The sequence below is a fragment of the Lates calcarifer genome, linkage group LG12 (genome assembly GCF_001640805.2).
Source record: "Lates calcarifer isolate ASB-BC8 linkage group LG12, TLL_Latcal_v3, whole genome shotgun sequence".
Taxonomy (NCBI): domain Eukaryota; kingdom Metazoa; phylum Chordata; class Actinopteri; family Centropomidae; genus Lates; species Lates calcarifer.
Genome location: NC_066844.1, coordinates 22,620,707 through 22,641,322, shown reverse-complemented (window position 1 = coordinate 22,641,322; position 20,616 = coordinate 22,620,707). Strand labels below are relative to the sequence as shown.

At 40.9% G+C, this 20,616-nt stretch overlaps 1 protein-coding gene across 3 annotated transcripts in view; it reads left to right on the top strand.

Moving 5' to 3' along the window:
* srgap3 (SLIT-ROBO Rho GTPase activating protein 3) overlaps window positions 1-20,616 on the top strand; it is a 73,869-nt gene that overhangs the window by 36,402 nt on the left and 16,851 nt on the right. For all 3 annotated transcript variants that reach the window (XM_018681322.2, XM_018681323.2, XM_051074667.1), the window contains 4 exons: window positions 5,131-5,293; window positions 9,865-9,927; window positions 15,814-15,999; window positions 17,715-17,843. In XM_018681322.2, coding sequence (XP_018536838.1) covers window positions 5,131-5,293; window positions 9,865-9,927; window positions 15,814-15,999; window positions 17,715-17,843 — 541 coding nt within the window. The remainder of the gene's footprint in view (window positions 1-5,130; window positions 5,294-9,864; window positions 9,928-15,813; window positions 16,000-17,714; window positions 17,844-20,616) is intronic.

The window sequence follows — 20,616 nt, the reverse complement described above, 5'->3', positions numbered from 1 at the left end:
AACACCAAATGGTCTTAGGCAAAAAAAAAAAAAACTAAAAACACTTGTGTTTGTCCAATAAAAACATTTAACTGGCACAAAGCCCAACCATGCACTACGCACCATCAAGAAACACAGAAAATATTTTAGACCCTTAAGCCTGACGTAGCTCTCTGTTTTGTGTGTACAATCAGTTTCTTTTGATTTTGTCTTTGTTATCTTTGGCTCCGTGTTTCATCAGATGTAACAAAGTCTGAACCATTCTTTTCCAGACACCCTTCGACATGCCTGTGGCAGTCTTTCGTTGCAGTAAAAGTTGTGCTCTGTAAACTCAGAGGAGTGCCTCAGAAGCAGCCGAGTAACTTTTGCTCTAGTTATACCTTCAAGTCTCTGAGGGACATCAAAACAGAGCAGTAAAATAGAGTCATCCTGACCAGGACAGACTTCCATATGTGCTGGATCACGGCCCTACAGCCTGTTGGCTGAACCCTTCCAGTGTAGATTCATTAGTGAGCTGAATGCCATTGTGATTTACAGCTACTGCAGCTACAGCTACGCCGCAGCAACCCGACCGAGGATCGCTTCGCGTTTCCACTTTACCTCATTTGCCACAGTGAAAAGAAACACTGGAAGGGTTACTTAGCTGCTCTGTGCTACAGTTTGCTGTGCCAGATAGTGCACCACTTCCTTTCTCTTACTGGTTCGCAGTTCCTAAGAGACAACAGCTAACTTGATTTTAATTATGGAGCAGATGTTTCAGGGTATATCATGAATGGGATTTATAATGCACCACATCAAATTAGAGTGGATTGGTATCGTCCGCCGGTCGTACAGACATATTCAGATGTAACATTGCACCATTAGAAAGGCAACTCATGCAATATTGATATGGGGAATAACCTGTCTGGGAGAGATAAGACAGTGCTTGCAGTGGTGTCCAAATTGGTGTGCGTGTGTGTGTGTGTGTGTGTGTGTATGTGCATTTGTGTTGATCTCTTTGTGTGTGTAACCAAGTGATTGGTTTGGGAGGAGCTAGTTGAAAAGTGTTCTCCTCTTCACAGTGCCAGATCTTTTTATATGTGAGTTATCTCATGTTTGAAGCTGCCTCTGCCCATTTCTCAGTGATCTCTCTGTTCATTATATGGTCAGTAGGGCACAGCTTTGAAAATCCCAAAATTGATATTCCAGGCTGTTTCTTTTATAAATATGCCTCCTAACATTGCACAGCATGATGCAGCTTGTGTCCAGTTTGTTTTTAAACAGCCTCTATGAAAAAATATGATACACTGCTTTAGTTATGATATAATTATGAGGAATGATGTCTGCAGTTGCAAAATTGTGAACCAAATACTTTGATGATGTTTTACAGCCTGCACAGGCAACAAACTACATCTATGGCTTTATTCCCATATAGTGTTACTATATTGTTGAACCATGGCTGCTCTCTGGTGGTCTGAGGAGCAAAGGTTAAAAGGTTAAACTATATCTCTCTTAGCTTGGCTTGTTTGAACACAGCAGTCAATTCCCTGCTCTGTTCAGATTGACAGTTTCAGCTGGTGGAAGTCAGCGTGTACAACATCAATAGATTAGCCTGGTTTGCAGTTTGTTTTTCAGATCTTGTCAGACCCTTGTCTCCTCTTCACTGATGCTGCACTGCGTGCCGCTCTCTGCTCTGGCCCCAGCGTCTGTGCAGCTGTGCATTATCAAATGTTGGCAGTCTCGCAAAAAAAGAAGAAAAAAAAAAACTGCTAAATGATGTGCAAATCAGCAACATAGCATATTGAAGCCCTGCTTGAAAACGGGGGCAAAGCAAAATTTGAATGGCAAAGCTGGCGGCATGTGCCCACGTGCCCCTTGTCTTTTGAAACTGTTTGGCTCCTTCTCCTTTTCCTTGGCTTTTTCATTGATAAGCAGCAGGCAGGCAGTGCAGAGGGGATTAAAGGCCTTCACAGAGCCGAGTCCTGGTTTGATAAATACACACTTCCTTCTGGAAATCCTGGCTCAGACACATCACAGGCTCTATGTGATTAGATGGTGGCATTCAGTGCAGCCATGACTAAAGCATGGACACTGTTCTATACAATGCTTACTTGTTCAGGTTATGCACATTATGGAGACAGCTTGCCATCAGTTTATCCTTGAATCAAAGGATTATCACGATATTCTCCAACCACCCTCTGTCTCGGTGTCTCGTCTTCTTCAGGCTCCTGCATGCATTCACAAAATATTCAGTAGTGTGTGAATGTATCTGTCTCACAGAGACAATGAGGGAGAGCTTAAAATTGTAAAAACCATGGAGACAGTCAGGCAGTGCTTTGCAGGATGAGACAGATGTAATAGGATGCCAGAAAGCTGCGCTCTTCTCCCCTCCTCCTTTACCTTCTTACTTCTCTAGAGACTCTCAGAGCTCATCGTTTGCCTTCTGCATGTTAATGATATCCTAGTGTATAAATACAGAGGGCACAGAGCCATCCAAAACCAACCCTTTTGAAGCCCTCTAGATTAATTGACCTGCAAACTCTCAACTGATACTCAGTCTTTTACGGGAAATCAGTGAGAAGTGGGCACAAGAGATGGAGGAATGAATTTTGCTGTGTGCTGGCCCTTTGTGATAGGCCTCTGTATTTGCACTGGTATAGAATAGGTAGTGTTTCAGTGCCATAAAACAAGCAGAGGAGCTACATTTAGTATTGTGTTAAAATACTCAGCTCCCAGAGATGCAGCTAGTTTACAGGCCTAATTACCGACCTTCTGCTCCTAATTCCGGTGAAATGAGGACAGCGGCAAGGGAAAAAGAGATTGTGTGTTCTTTGTCTCTTTCTCTCTCCGAGGCTGTAAATTTCACCATTAAGAATGTGAGCGTGGCCGCTTTCAGACCTTCTTATTTCTTCATTTTTTCCCAGTTTTCCCTCCAAATTATCATCCTTGTACATTTTTAATAAACTGTCAAACTCAGTAGTTGATGTAAGAATATGTAAGGATACCTTAACTAGGCTGGTAGCATTAGTCCAGACAAAAAATATCTAAACGACTATTGAATTGACTGCCATGACACTTTGTACAGACATTCATGGTCCCCAGAGGATGCAGTATGCTGAGTTTGGTGATCTTCTGACTTTTTCTGTTGAAGGCAACTAGACTCTAGAGCCTGTTTAACTCCAAGCATCACTCAGCGGAAATGTTAACATGGAGCATGGACATAGACTCTTAGTTCTTTTCTGTATGAACAAAATTAGTTTTTGTGTATATGTTCCTGCAGATTAAATACTCGTAAGGTCAGGACAATTGCAGAATTGTAAGTTACATTGTAATATAGTCAGTGTGGCATAGAAAGAAAATTACCTGGTACTCCAGTGAAGTGAAACACTGAACAACGTAAAAGGAAGAGTGACTTAAGAAGCAGATTTTCCAGCATATTGGGGACCATGGGTCCATAAGTACTTTAAATCATCAGAGGAGGGACCAGGATTTACCTCCAGAGTACAGTGAATGTGAGTGTTTGGTTGAGAAGCTGATTAGGATTTAAAAAAAACAGGTAAGGAAATGAGAGCCTGGCTGTGCTTAGGGATGTGATGAAGCATCTCTGACCACTTTTAGGGATTAGCAGAGAGTAGAGGTACTTGTTCTCTAAATTTCTCAACCACAAACGCGCAATTATACACCAAAGAGCTGTGTCCCTCGCAGGCAGATAGGTCAGTCAAGCAGAACTGGTGCAAAATGAGGGATGTTGAGACAGTAGAAATAGGCCATCCCGGAGGAGTGAAGGAGAATATGGTCTACATGAGGTCTTCTATTGTTAGTAAAAACCTAAATCCTACCCATCCTTTTCACAGTCTGTCAGATGGGTTCTCATTCTGATACAGCAATTATGTCCAATTTAACCGTTTTGGTATTACTTCTTGATTGCACGACTGAAATGTGGTGTGGATTGATGGCTGGATTTCCTCAGCTCTTTCAAATTACCGTTACATTTCTGTAATTACAAATTCATTGACTTGCCTTTCAGAAATAGTGCATCTCTGGACACCAAGCCCAGTCTAACAGTTAAGAAGCAGGCCAAGTAATAAATGGATAGATGAAGTTTACTACACATGCCAGCCCATTTTCTGCCCTGCACTGATGTTATGAGGATGGTGTGCTGGTGCTTGTGTCCTGTCAGCCTGATGTAAGTGTATTTAGGGGCAGAGTTAAGTAAAGGAATAATGGAGAAAGCACTCTGGAGTAGACATCAACTTCATTAGATGTGATTAGCATTATGAAGGCTCTCTGAAGGGGGGTGGGGGGTGGGGGTCTTTGATGCTCATCCCTTTTTTTCTGCTCCACGGTGAAACCCTATACCCCCACCCTGCTCTGGCTCCCTCCCTTCGTTGCTCTCATTTACCCTCTCTCACCCTCTTTGTCTCTTCCTCTGGGTTGGTTGATTGATTAATGCTCAGATAGGATCCAGACAAGGGTATGGGTTTGGAAGGATTGTGTGTCTGTCTGTTTGTCTGTCTGCTTCTGTGTCTATGTACCTTGGTCTTTCTATTTGAAAGCCCCCAAGGCGGAGACAGTTTAAACTGATTATGCAGCAATCAGGGCCCATGACTCTCTGAATCATTATGGTCACCAGCATTATACGTTTAACCAGTTAATGCCTTACTAGAGTGTAGCATTGTTAGAGTGTGGTGGAGGACAGGAAGGAAATGATGGAGTGAGGGGGTGGGAGAAAATTCATGGTGCAGAGAAAATGAACCCTACCGACTTTTTGCATCACAATGAGGTTGAAATATGTGGTTTTTAGTGAAACACTTGGATGGATTACCAGGACATTTGGTACCGACATTCATGACCCCACAGGAAATTTGTTAAATAGTTTGTTATGTTTTTGTTAGGGCAAGTTTTTACTTACTACAATACTTTGGTTTATGACTGAATACTTGCAAATCTAATGACATTCCCATCAGCCTCAGTGTTTGCGGCTAAGTAGCAAATGTTAGCATGCTAACAAACTGAACCAAAGTGGTGAACATTATTGTTGCTAAACATCATCATGCTAGCATTGTGAGCATGTTAGCATGCTTGTTTAAACTCAGATAATGCCACATAAAACTGAAAATTGAAAGTAAATGAGTGTATTCTAACCATCCTGTATTCCTCTTGTTTTTTCAGGAAAGACCAGCACCTACTGTCCTCAGTAAACTGCTGGTACCTGGTGCTAAACCAGACTAGGCGTGAGAGCCGCGACCATGCCACCCTCAGCGACATCTACACCAACAATGTCATTGTTCGTTTGGCCCAGATCAGCGAGGATGTCATCCGCCTGTTCAAGAAGGTCAGTGAAGTATTTCACTCATACATCTTATTTCTAAACTTAGGATCTCATGGTCGTGCATTGTAGTTACTGTCCAGTACTACTTGCAAGGTACAAGTTGTAGCTGTTAAAATAAAAGGGGCATTTTTCCCTCAGTCTAGCCTTACATGCAGACCAATGGTAACACTTTGGTACCATGGGCTTTGTCTCAGCACACACTGAACTAGTAGAGGGTGTATGAGTTCTGTCTGGCTTGCAAAGCAGTGGAAGCAACATGGGGGGAAAAATGGAGCAGAGACCCCCGTGGCCCAAGGCTCTGCAGCCCCTCCTAATGTGAGCAATGTCTGGCTCACTGTCAGCGCATAGCAGAGATGACTGAGGTCTTATCCAAACATCAGAATCCTGTTTTCACCTTGCAGGCCTTCCTGTAGGTGAGCTCCATTCTGCTTACAAGGCTCCATTCAGATATTACTCTCTCTCTCTCTCTCTCTCTCTCTCTATCTGTGCGTGTGTGTGTGTGTATGTGTGTGTGCATGTGCGTATGTGTGGGCATGTGTCTGTGTTTGTCAGAAACTGTGCCAGAGATACAAACTCTCCATCCTTTTTGAGTCAGGTACCCTCAGGTAGCCTTTTCTACATTTTAAAGTGTGAGTGGATGGCACAGCTGCTGCTTGCTGGAAGACATATTAGGAGAAAATAAATGATGTATCAAAATGGAGCTCTGGAGAAAATTATAAACCGTAAACTGAAATGAATGGAAGAACTTTGGATGATTGTTTGTTGGACAGAGCCAGGTGATGAAGGACAAAAAGTACAGCTGTTGACAAAACTTCATTTTTATACATATGAACAATCACTATAACTGTGACCTATGGTGGGAATCTATCATATTAATGATAAATTATACTTATTATGTTATATGTTATGTTCAATATGTTATGATGCCATACTCCAAACTATGACACTCAGCTATGAATGACAACTTAATATTTGGGAAGAGTTGAATAATTCCTGAAATATTCCCCAAATCTTTTCCACACAGGTGTGGTATTAATTTCATGTCTCTGCTGAAAGGCTGATCAGAGTTGCACTGCTGTGTTCAGAACAACAAGCTCCTAAATAATGTATAGTAGATGTGGGATGTGTGAATGTAAAGAGGGCAGATTTCCCCTGCTGTCTGCTCTAAGCTCCAGGACTCACAATATAAATTAATTGCAAAGAGAATTCATTAATAAACTGTAGTGAGTGCACTTGTGCTACATTTTATCTTTCATAGAAGGAAGATTTTAAGAATGTATAGTCGCAGGCGTTTCTATAAGGGCGGTTGTGACCTGCTACAGCTCTTACAGTGTGTTGCATCACAGTCATTCACTCTTCGGTTGAACCCTCCCTGCCCCCCCCGAACCTCTGCAGTATACATGCTGCAGTCTGTCTCACTTCAGAGCCACTGATGCATACAGATGCCACTCACCAGCTGCTGGAACCTTCTGAGGAATTTACCCATTTATCACATTCAGTCCAATGCTTGTTTGAGTAGGACTTAATGCCTGCACTCTAAAAAAAAACAAAAACATCTGTATAACTAAGGTTATTTTGTTTTTTTCTCCTCTGGTTCATTTCTTAATGTAGTTTAAGGAAGCAACTGCTGGAGTAAGATTTTGTTCTATGACTTTTTCTCTCTTCAATGATTAATTTAGTTTCTGACTCACCAGTACCAAGTTTTTTCAAGCACACTTATTGCAGCCGAACTGGGTGTGGACAAAAATGTTAACTTTCATCTGTTTATGAAGCCCTCTAACAGTGGGTGAGTGTGGTTTGAAGTGGGGTGTGTGTATGTTTATGCGTGTGTGCGTGCTTGAGTGAATTGCCCGAGTACTTGCCCTGTCCCTGTTTGCTGTTACTCTTTGTCTATATGGGTGCAGGGAGATTTTCTTTTAGCATAGTTCCTCACCTGACTGAAAATGAAGCCCCTCATGATGATTCATATGTGAAACGACCATTGTGCATCTTGCTGAGTCATTCTGTTGCAACCTTTTGCGTGCACCAGGGTAAATCAGTCAGCGCTATATCTGAATAAAAGACGTGTCTAAGAAAGTAGTGAGCACATGGGGATTTACAGAACATTTACTGCTATTCTAAATGCCGTTGTCATATTTGAAAGCAGATCACGCACTGTACACCATTGCATGCAGCATCCAGTTTTAGCTGCACACCAGCAGCCCACCTAGCTCAACTAAATAGCTTTAAGCATCAGCTGTTTAACTTCATGTCTTCGGCTTTACTTTGTTTCTTGACCTTTTCACTTTCAGCAGTTTTTCCCTTCCATCCTGCAAAGACCTTAAAATGTGACCGGCAAGTTGGATTTGTTATGATGTTTTAGTGGTTTCACTGTTATTCCCCATAGGTCAGCTTTGATGTTGCCTACTGTGGGCCATGTTCCCCTCCACGCCAAACTGTAGTGAGTTTCACATTACCAAGTCTCACTCATCATAGCAGCCAGGCTTTGTGAAAGATTGTAATTTACAACCGCTAAGGTTCCTTGCAATTCTTGCACAGCATTTACAATCAGTTAGAATCAAAAGTTCAAAAGGGGGTGGATTTAGGGGTGTGGTGGCCTTGTTTTTTTTAAAACATCACCACTGTGCTTCTTGACCCACACATGATCCAAATCACAATGCCACATATGTTGTACATATTGTTGCCTCCATTTTGGCTGATTTATTTTTTTATTTCCCAACAAACAGAAGATAACACTGCTGAGTCTAAAGTGAGTTCAAAGACTGTGTCCCCTGTTCTACTGGCACTTCCTCCATGTTTTCTCAAGTAAATTCTGCCCTGCCATTTCCTTCTGACACAAATAATAGATCTAAAAATACACATACACATACACAAACATTTACATAGTGTGAGAATGTATTTTGCAACAAAAAAGGCTCATACAAGGTTGAGAATCTGTCACATCAGCATTATTTCACTTCGGGTGTCACAATAAAAGTGAAAAGTCTGAATTTGTGCTGTACTTGATGTTTATGGTTTATAATACAGACACATTTTGTAGAAACTCAATCAACATTTTGCGCCAAAACCTGTGAGTTTCATGACCTCACCACTACTTAACATAAAACATAACATTAAAGACAATTTAATATCACATACTAAAGCAATGGAAGACTGATTAAAATCACATTGTTGAGAGTAGCTCAACCAGCTTCCTATTTGTGACTGTATAACGTTTTTTTTGTATCATCTGCTCTCGAATATAACAACTTTCAGTAGCTCCGTGAAGTCAGAGGAAGAGGTGTTGCTTCTGTTTTTTGAAAGTGTTAGACCATCACACTGAGATATACTGGTTCCATTTTCTCACCTCCAGGTCTTCTAATAAATGCTTCCTGCTTCTCCTTCCCACGCAAACAGATGTTATTACATTCTCTCTGTCAGTTATTTGTCCTTCCAGTCCAGGTGTGTCCCATGATTTTGATCACAGGACATGCTGTGCGGTGTAATGACTGTGGAAAAGTCAAGGTGCATGTGATTCTAAACAAACAAACACATTAAAATGGTGGCAGAGAGAAATGATGGCTTATGCAATCTTTTCATTATCAGGTAAAGATATAACAACGGAAATTGAACTTGTTTTTCCTGTTGATGTGTTATTGATTTTTATTTATATCTGTAAAGCACAAATATCAATACACAGTCTTTTTCTTTGCCAGAGGATATCACACATTATCTTCCCCCCTTGACATACTTACACATCACACAGTCATAGGCACGCATCACACATGCAACCACATTTCAAACCTGCACACTTAATTCAAAAAAGCACACACACACGCACATAGGTAACAGGTGAGAGAGAGACTTTGCAATAATCATAGGAAGTTAGCTGTGAATGTGCAATTGCTTACAGTTACATGTCATACAGATGTAAAATAGGTATGCTAAAAAGTTAAAATTCAACTGATACATTGCTGTGATTGTATAAATATATATGTACGTTCCATAGCTTGGCCATTGTGCAGTTGATTTGCCTCATTATTAATTCCACTAACAAGTTTAAAAAAGCAGCGGCCTCCCATATTTTCATTCATTCCTGAATGAATCGTGCTTGGTTGGGAGGCAGAGCAGCTGGTGAGACAGAGGAAGGGGTAGTTCGATATTGGTGATCAGGAGAGTCTGGCAGTGGGTTAAATTTTCAAACTTGAATGGTTGTTAATCTCTATATGTCAACCCTGTGATAGACTTGACCTGTCCAGGATGTACCCTAGCTCATGCCCAATGTCAGCCTAGATTTGGCTCCATCCCCCTGCAACCCTGGATGGATTTGTCAAAACTAGTCAAAATTCTGATCGGTGGCACTGGATGAAAAAGTCACTGGGTCACTAAAGTAAATAGGATTCATCCTCTGATGTCCTTGAATATCTGTACCAAACTCGTTGGCCATCCATCCAAATGCTGAGATATTTCTCAATGACCCACCAAAGTCATAGTGTCAGCAGTAATCGACTGAGTTTGTTCCAGCAGGTCACTGCTGATGGCTCAAACATTATTTCTTTTCTCACCCCCTGTTCTTTCTGCTTGTTGTGTTTCAGAGCAAGGACATTGGGATCCAGATGCACGAGGAGCTGGTGAAAGTGACGAATGAACTCTACACTGTAAGTAATACCCTGTGTCTCCTACAGATCGATCTCTCACACCTTATCTCATCACTGGGCCCATCCAAAGTTCTTTTTCCTCTTTGTCTCTCTGACATTTTATTTCATGTTCCCCCCTTTTTTGTTTGCTTTTATTACCTTTTGTACTTGTTTGTACAGTCTAAAACAATCTTTCTTTTCAAAAGCTATGCCCAAGTGAACACAACAAATAAAGCAGGTACCATCCTACTGTTACTATGCTGGCTATTTCCCTGAGTGGTGGAGTGGTTTTGAATACCTGCTTAGTAGTAGTAGTAGTGAGGATTAAAATGGTGGTGATTGATTATAAGGGGGAGAAAGAGTTGGGCAGTTGTAAATGATGACATGGAACATTACGCTTCTTTCCAAGTTGGACAGTTTCTGGATCTCAAATCACTCCAACATTCTGGCGACTCCTTCAGCTCTGCTCCAGTTCAGGGTTCACGTCACCAGTTGTCAGTGAAATACCTGCCTGCCTCAACACACAGCTGTATCATTCATTAGATTGTGTTTGCATAATTTTGAAGAATTGAGGAAAAATAATAAGCAGATTACATAATGTGCGTCCTGTTTCCACAACAATAGACCACTCATTCATTTTAGGTCACCATCTCCAGCTCAGCTGCTTTGTTGTATTTGATTCCACCAATTTGCTTTGTTTTGGATAGTCGGTTACTATAATGACCAGTTTCTCCACTGGTACAATATGTTCACTTTGTCTTTATTGTTTTTGAAGCAGTCTTCTGCTTCATTTTGATTTGTTGGTAGACCACAGCACTCCTTTAAAAAGCATAAACAACAGGATTTTTTTCTTCACAGTGAGCAGCTCTTGGGCATCCTGCAGCTGCTTCCCATATGTTTCAATATAATAAAAGGTGATGAATGAATATACAGATGGGTGTTTCCTATTATACATATCACCAACTGGGATGGACTTTAGCCCAAAAAAACCCACATAATTAATATTTCATTGTATTTAGAGAATCTGTTTGGATTAAACTGTCAGCCAAATATCAGTACAACGTAATGAGAGGGCAGTATTAATAAAGGCAGCATGTCACCCAAACCCTCTTTTCTCAGTTTATTTTAGTATTCAGTATTTTTAAATGGGGTGTCATCACATGCTGTGTTGTTATAACACTGTCAGATAACATAAACAATAATCTTACATAAGTTATGACAAATGTTACTAATTAACATTGTTGTAGCAGCAGTTTTTCACTTCTATCCCCAGTATCTACAGCCATCCACAGTTTCAAATTGCATTTGCTGAAAAGTAACTGGTAATAAGTGAAGAACTGAATTGTTAATAATGGGATTTCCTGCAGGAAACCCTGCAGATTGATGAGCGTATGCAGAGGATCAGGACACGTTGTACTGGTGCTGCACTGTTACTCAGAGATGAGCTCTTTCTGAGGGAGGCTTAGTGCCCAAAACTGGACGAACTCCAGGCAACTTCAGCAATCCTCTGCCCCCCGAGGTGAAACAGAGGAGATGGCAGAGCTGCCTTATATGACTTATTCATCTGTGCAATGTGATGAGAGTCAAACTACCAAAGGGCAGTGCTGGCAACTCTCCCCGATCTTGCCATCTGTACATTTGGATGCTGAAATAGGCAGTGTTATGGGGAGCATGTGATAATCAAAAGTGCACATACATTATGTTAATTGCTGTGGACTGTGTTATCGGTCAGATACCTTTATAGACTGACCAAGGCTGCTATACTCTACACTTGACAGTTATTATGTTAATAAATGCTAATTTTTTTCAGAAGATTATTCCTGCCAGCCATTTCTAGTTTGGTTTCTAGAGGGTCAGGATGTATTTCAAGTTCACGCTGGCATCCAGAAACACTTGGAAACAAATTATTCTGTACTTCTATACCTCATAGTTGTTTTTTTAGTTTTTTTACAATTTACATTTGTACCACCCACTCTTCCCTCTCTGGCTGAGGACAATGCTGCATAATAAAACTCAGATGGTCTCTGTTCTCATGCTCTACTTGGCCTCAGCTGCTGTCTGGCTGAAGATTAAAAATCCAAATGTTGACGTATAGCCTAGTTCTCTCTCCATATATGAGGAAGACTGTGGGAGTTGTGTGAAACTTCACAGCTATGGTGGAAAGTTTGTTGCTGTAACAAATTTACTTCCGATAAAATTAATAATTCCAAGCACATACATTTTCACATTTAATAGGTGTTTTTTCACTCTAATTACCTATACTGTTGTTACCTCTCTTTGCATGATTTCTTTCTCTAAAGACTTCTGTGTTTATGAACCTAGGTTTAAGGTTGACATATAGATATTAGTGAAGCAGCCAGCTGTAATTAACCACTGTACAAATGAAGCTGACTCTGCAAAGTTTGTAGGAAAAGAGTTTCCTAGTTACCACCCTAAGCTACGTAAAAACTAAATTTGACAGTACACAGGCCGGCATCTGAGGTCTGAAATATTTCACAAGTGACTGATTGAGTTCACCTCTTGATGGCCCTGAGGCAGCACTAACACCGTCTGTTAGAGGAAAAAAGTATCGTTTTTTTTATTACTGCTCCCTTGTTAGTGTTAGTGATTGTACAGAAATAGCTAAATCAATAGCGTGGCTACATGGTGATTGCCTTGTGGTATTTTCTAACAGTTTTCACTGGCTGCCAACAAAACAATTTTTGCTGAAAGAAAACTGTGAAATCCCATTTGAATCCCTAGCCGCTCAGTGAGAGGTATGGGAGAGATGTAAGACTGAGAGCTGAAGCTATTATTCAAATATTGTTTAAAGTATGACGCTTCAGCAGCAGAGGTGTTAGTGAGAGTGAGGCTCCTGTTGTCTGTGGCTTTGTCAATAGTGATGAGTCTGAAATGGGGAAATTGGAGCAAAGGACTGAATGTCTGAACAGTCAGTCGCTTCCTGACATCGCTCACGGCAACACAGGTCTGTGAAGCTCAGTTTTCCTCCCTTCAAACTGTGTTAATTTCCTGCTACATCGACTTAATATCCCCACAGGGATCAATAAAGCTTCAGCTTATCTTATCTTTCTGATCGGCCACCTTGTGTCTGTTGTCTGCACTTCAGTGTCATACACGGTTATTCTTTTGTTAACGACTACTAGACTGACTCTGAAACTCAGTCTCAGAAGATGGTACTGGTGTAGCTTTCATTCATCTATTAATTCATTTGTGTAGGCATTGATTCATGGCAACATGTTAGTCATGAAAAGAAAACATCTAAATATTTTAGCTTCTGCACATTTGGGATGAATCTTGACATTAATTATTCATAACAACCACAATTTTATTTATTTTGTGCATGATTGGATTATAACTTAACCTTCTCAAAAATATGCATAATATTTTTATATCTAAACTCAAGTTGCTTATGCTTCTTATATTTTTATGCCTGTAATTGAGTCTTATATAAAGGATTTTTGTTATAGTTTTTGTTATCTTATTATCTTGTGTTGTCTTTTTCTCATATATTATGCCCTTGCTCATGCACCATCCATCACAGATCAGATCACTCTGTGACTATATTATATTTTTCAGTGATATCACCACACGCACCTTTTTATAAGTGGTCAGAGGGGAATGTTTTGAGATGAGAGACAAGAGGGATGACAAGCAATAAAGGTTGAGTGTGAGTTGAACTGGGCGATTATATGGTCAGCACCTTAAAGCATTAGAAGAATATTTAGATTCATACTAAATACGATGTATCCTCCTTTCGCCTTGTATTCATTATGAAAAACTCCAGCCATTCTCTCCCTCCTGGGTTTCTTTCACCAGCTTAGAGACTCTGCTCAGGAGTTAAAATAGCCTGAGGCTATCGTCAGAGAACTATAACTGTACACACACCTCCTGTAGACACAGCTGAAGCTCAGTCTCCCTGCAAATTACTTTGTGTCTTTAGCTGCAGGTCCTGTAGTCAGATGGTTCAAAGTTGGATGGAAATCTAGCACGTTTTCAGAGGAATTTGAACGAAACGGTTTGGGTTTGACAGCCTGGGGACGTAGCAGTGTGTTAGCCTAGTTTCTCTCCTCATGGAGTAGCTGCAGCGATGTCAGCTTTGTCACTCTGAGAATAGACTTGTGTCTTTTATTCTGTTTATTTATTTTACTTTTCAGGTGTTTGCCTTAGAGCTCTTTGTCACTCTGTTGTTCTTGTTATTTCTTCACTGCCTGGAGAGGAGAGGTGCTTTTTCCAGCACAGAGGAGAGAATAAATAGAGCCTCCTCAAGTGGCAACACTGGTAAATATTACTGTCACAGGGTTGGAGGTCACTGAAATATTATGGTTGCGGGTGACCCAATGGCAAACATGTGATTTTGATGAGTAGCACTCATAGAGATAAAAGGAGCCCTGCTGCTTAAATGCAGCACCAAGTGAGCATTACTTACTTGATTACAGGAAACAAATAAATTACTGTTTTTGTTGACCGTCTAACATCCTGAGGTGTTCGTAGAAAATTCAGAATGCCCGAGACGTTTGAAGACGCAGCTCACATCTGGACGTTCCTTTACGAGGCTTAGGAATGGGCTTCTAAGAGGTGACACTCTCCCAATAAGCATCTGGGATGAGTTAAGAAAGACGCAGGATGCTTCTGTCTTGTCTAACGAGCGTTTTCTGTCACTACAGTCTTGTCATCACCGTGTCGGAGCAGGGTGGAGGGGTGTCTGTGTCAAAATTTGCGTGTCTAAGGGGAGATCAAAGCAAAGAGGTAACTGCAGAGAACACAGAAAACAATGCTGTCACTCTGCCGCACAAAAGAACTGAAAATGAACAGGCCTGGGGTGATGAAGAGTTACGCTAGAAATAATTAAGAGGCCCGGAAAAGCCACAGTGAGGAGGGAATGAAGGGGGTGAGTTGAAGGTTTGACAGCCAAGAATAAACCACACACAACCCTGGGCCTCTGGATCCACTTAAAATATTCCACATGTAGTGACATCTGTGTTACCGCTGTATTGACGAGCCGAGATTGATCCGCCAGGCCACCATGAAAAAGCTAAAATGAAACCAGATTTTGGAAACAGAGGACAGTGAAGTCAGTGAAAGATATTGTCTTTTCCTCTTTCAACTTATTTTTGGTTATTTCTCAGTAACGCTATTGCGAGTCAGGGCACGGGTATGGGTTGTTTTGTGAATGGGCATATAAGGACAAAGCACATGCGTGTTTTTTTTGGAGTTTGGCCTAAAAAGACACTTGTTCTTCCACCTTTACAACAATACTCAAGGAAAAAAACAATGTTCCCTTCTCAAGTCGATCCAGCTTCAAAAACAGACTCTTTTAAAGTTGCTCAGAAAGGTGGGATCCACCTTAGACACTGAGACCAGGGCTTGTTTACGTGCCCTTTTACAATTCCCAGCAGTGACCACCCCTACATATTTATAGCAGAAGACTCCTGATAAAAATACTAATGATGCCTCTCTGCTCCAGGTTTCAGACAACTCCCTTGCACAATAGTCTATTCACTATTTATTCTTTTATACAGGACTGCACCTAACAGCCTTTTTCATTTTTGATTAATATGCTAATTGTTTTCTCTTAAAAAAAAAATGTCCATCACGGTTTCTCAAGTGTCTTGAATTCTTTTTTTGTCTAACCAACATTCTAAAACCCAAATATATTTTAATTTCAATTTACTGTGATACGTGACAAAGGAGAGCAGTCACTTTGTTTTTCTCAGTCTGTCGTCTACTGTATGTACTGTTGATCAAATCAGTGACAAATCAGTCTGTCTAACATAGTTTGACAGCAAGTGTGAGGTGTCTTCAAATCTTGTTAGTTCAGCCTGTAATAACCTATATGATAAAATGTGATGACAGTACACCCAGTTAATGGTAAGTCTGTTGAATTATCTGCCCATGCTTCTCCTGCAGGTGATGAAAACATACCACATGTACCACACTGAGAGCATCAGTGCAGAGAGCAAGCTGAAAGATGCAGAAAAACAGGAGGAGAAGCAGTTCAGCAAGTCCGGAGATCTCAACGTCAACCTCCTGCGCCATGAAGACCGCCAGCCGAGACGCAGCTCCGTCAGGAAAATTGAGAAGATGAAAGAGAAGGTGAGGACGCTCAGGATAAGACAAGTTTTGTGGATACATAAACATGTTGTTCTGTTTGGCTTCAGTCTTCTCAATAAAAATCCTGAATCATCAGTTTGGCATTTACGCTACACAGCAATATAATGTCAGAGACTCTCAGAGTCATACTGTCAGTCTGCAGCCAGACACGCTGAGCAAACTGCAGTACTCCTGGCCAAAAATCCAACTCACTTTCCATCTTATGCAGATTTCTATTTTGTCTCTGGTGATCTGTGGAGTGCATTGTACTTTAGATGCACCCATGCGTTTTTTATTCTGGATCTCCAGCTAGAATTTCTCCATGCAAATGAAACTCCCATTATCTCTCAGGTTCAGGAAATCAAAAGGCTGTCACAGCAACAGCGTTTCTTCCCCCTCTTCAGGCTGGTATCCTCAGAGATGCTGCTTGGGAACCGAACACTATTTATAACACAGTGTGGCGATGAATATTCCTCTTTTTCCCTGTGTCTTCTAAGCTTTTGTCTCATTACTCTGCCTGCAAACAGGTTGGAAGAGGAAGAGGGAGGGAAAAAAGTTAATCTCTTTTCCTCTAACCCACCACTGAAATTTGCATCATAATGGCTTTTAGAAATTGGAAATAAAATGTCCATGTGTAGTGAGATGTACAAATAAACTATTTAAATAATGGACAGAAGTCTCTGCTTTAGGATTATGACGTTTTTGTTGTGTTTCAAACAGCAGTAATGCTTTTCTGAGACGTGTCTGAATAATTATGTTGCTGAAGTAGTTTTGTCAATACTGTGAAGCGCGAGTTTGCAAAATCAATATGTTGTGTTTCTTCAGTATAAATGTCAAGCCATTAAAATGCTGTTCCTGTTCCTTTACATTTTTTACTGAATACTAAGCACAGTTAAATGTACTTGTGTGTAATCAGACTGTAAATACAATTGCACAGGTATCCAACCATGTTAGTAAAACTTGTATGACTGACATAGAAATACTTTAAGACTACAAATGTAGTCTGTTTAAATACATTTGGGAAATACACCTGTTTCTTAGACTTATCTGAAAATAACAACACCACTTTGACCTCTATACGCTAAAAATGTAGCTGGAACCAGCAGCCGATTAGCTTAGCTTAGCATAAAGACTTGATAGGAATAAAAACAGCAAGCCTGGCTCTGTCAAAATGTTACAAATGTCTTAGTTAGTACAGACTAAACAAATGATATACAACGTGTTACCTATGGATAGAACCAGGCTAGCTGTTTCCCCCTGTGTCTAGTCTTTATGCTAAGCTAGCAGGCTGCCAGCAGTTGCTTCTTATTTAACTTACAGACATAAGAGTAGTATCGACTTTCTCAACCAGCAAATAAGAGCCTTTTCCAAAATGTGAAATTATCCCTTTAATGTTGAACACATTATATATAAAAAGCCAGAGTCTCTCTAAGTGCTTCCCTCAGCATCCACTTTCTGCAGCCTCTGGTACTTAAGTGCTGAGAGGCGGTATAATGACTAAATGCAATCCCGGCTGTGCCACCTTACGCATTACTATCCAGAGGAAGCTTCTCTAGAGCCTGTTTCTCCAAACTTTCCCCTGCCATCCCTACCTGTCTTATGGTCCCCAAGCTGCAGCTGCCTGAGCACACACTCAAATCCTCTCTACTGCTTGATTTCCCTGCACTGATGTTTTTTTTCCTCTCCTTCATCTGCTCTGTTTCTTCTCTCCTCCCCAGAGGCAAGCCAAGTACTCAGAGAATAAGCTGAAATGCACGAAAGCCCGGAATGACTATTTGTTGAACCTGGCAGCAACAAATGCAGTTGTGGCAAAATATTACATCCATGACGTCTCTGATATGATTGATGTAAGTATGCGCTAGGCACATGTGTTTGTTTACATCTCTCAGCTGGGATTTCTCATGTTGATTTAACTCTGCAGCACTGTCGCTTTTCTCACCATCTGTTCCTGTGTCTCATTCACTCCCAGCCTGTTCGCTGTTTGTTTCCAAGCTGCTCTGTTGGCCCCAATAAATGTATTTGCCATCATTATTTTCAGTATTAATTTCTGCTCAACAAACTTAACACTGATATGCTGGTGACTGAGTGCTGTTGACATGAAAATTAGTTTAGCATTGCTCTGTAGTTCCATGCAGCTACAGGAGGGTATTTTTGACTGGTGATTTCACTCATTTGCTTTTGTTGATGTTGCTTTTTGGAGCTTTGCTGTGACAAACACAGCATGTCCTTGTGATTTTCTGCCTCGAACTGTCACAGAGGAAAAAAAACATCACCCAGGACACATGCATGCATGCACACACATTCTCTATTGTCCATTGTCTGTCCTTCTGTGGTCTCTGCTTTCATGGATCAGAGTAGAGGAAGCAGCTTTTCTAACACAGACTCGAGAAGGAGTGCATGTTTTATTATGACTTAAAGCTACAAAATTCCCTGTTGTGTATGTCCTGAATTGTGCATAAATCTGACTGCAGAAACCATATGAAGTAAGTGTTATGTAAATTATGAACAAGTAGCATTGCTGGAAAGTCTGATTACCAGTGTTTAAAAGGATGACTTTGTTTAGCAAACCACTAATGGTTGGAAGTCGGTCAAAGTCAGCTGGTGAGCAGGGTCTCTGTTTATTCAGGCTTGAATGCAGTTGGCACTGGGTTCTCAGCCCCGGGTGACCTGCTCCCAGTCACCCTGCAGACAAACAGATGAAGATTAAGATGAAGAAACCGTTGTTGACCACTTTACATAATATCTTTGGAAGTGCTCTGGATCTGTTTCCTCTTATACGCACATGCAGCTCCCTCTTCAGGGAGATGACACTTTGTGTTGTTTGCTTTCTTACGTCATTGCAAGTGTCATTGTCCAAAGTTGTTATTTTCTTCCAGTTCCACTATTACACAGCACACACAGCCAGCACAGTGGATACCTGCTTTTAACTAGTTCACTGCTTTTCTCTATTCAATATAATTCTAAATGTTCATACTTATGGGTTTTAGACTGTTTGGACCGGTTGAACAAAACAATACATTTGAAGACATCACTTTGGACTCTAAAATAATTGAGCAATCTTTACTTGCAGTTCTAATGTACTATAGCCTGTGCTACACAGATTAGGTAACTTGCTAGCCAGTTATTTCTTTCACTCTATGTGTTATGTGTTTTCTTGCGTTTTGCGTCATTGCATTCCATAAATCATTTTCTTCTTTCATTGGTTGGGGATGAGCGACAGCCGAGGTTGGCTTGTTCTCTGTAAAAGCTATACTTACTTAAGAAGGCCTATATTGCATCGCAGGTCTTATGTGACAAATGGCAGTGAATATTGGCTTTTGTGGTTGAGGAGACTTTTAATCTTAAGGTCTGGTGTTAACCTGTCAGCCCCTCAGTCTGCCTGTTTCCTCCCCCTGCTTTCTGTGCTAATGGCCCTGGTTGTCACATTTTTGCTTGAGGCCAGACCACCATACGGCACTACGTTAGTCACAGAGATAGATGCTGTGGTTTCCAGGTCAGGCATGATAAGATATGATTTCAATAAAATGTCTGTAATATGATGATAATAATTTGCAATTTAAAGATTTGTAGATAATATAATATGGTGCATTACTTAGACAGACTGTGGATAACATGTCTCAGCCACTTGCAGTGTGAAGGTGATATGTTGGTGGTAGCCTGACATACCAAGACCCTGATTCATGGCTATCCCTGCCTCTTTGCCTGGCAGCTTTGATGAATCCAGTGAAAGGTCCATGTCATCCCAAATCCTGCTGAGCCACAGGGAATGGGATTGGGAGCATGACTAGTTTGACTTCCACTAGCAGGCAAGAGGAAGAAAAGGGTTTGTTTGTCGATGTCATGTTAACCCACTGCACATCAAACCAGACGTTCACGCAGCAAGAAGTCAGTTTTGTCGGACGGCATCACTGACTTTAAACTGCTGGAGTGTAATTCAGAACATGCTGAGGTTATTCTACAACTACACTGCCTAGGAATGATGAATGCTGTGATGAGTGAGGTTGATCAGTGCTGTCATCATGATAAAATATTTAAGCCAGTGACTGGAAAATTAGATTGATATGTTGAAACCTAAGCTACTGTACCTCCATGGATAAATTACAGCAGGATTTTTACAGCAGAAAATAGCACAGCATTAAAGAGAATGTCTGAAGGAGTATTATGGATGTGAAGAACTGGTCACCAGCATTTGAATTAATCACATTTGTGATCTTCCCTCCTCGATCATCTGCTCCTGCAGACTGCCACTGCAGATATTAATATGATATGTGGTCTCACACAGTTTGTTTGAAGGAAACCAAGTTACTCTCTTTAGTCTTTAGTCTTCTGAGCCACTTTGACTGAGTAGTGCAATCAGGCTTGTGCACCAAAGTACAGTGACTACTTCCTCAGCACTAAAGAGCGCTAAAGAGCGTTTACTTAGTGATTCACTGAGCTGTCAGTTGCCTCAAGCTTCCCTCTAAACCTCCTCACTACCATCGCCTGCTTAATTAGGTTACTTCATACAGCTTGGTGCGATAAGGCTCTGTAATTATCCCTGGTGTCCTACTGTGCCAGCTCCTGTAATGCTGTGAACTCTTCTTCTATTTTTGAAAGGTAACCTGTCGCAGGATGTAATTT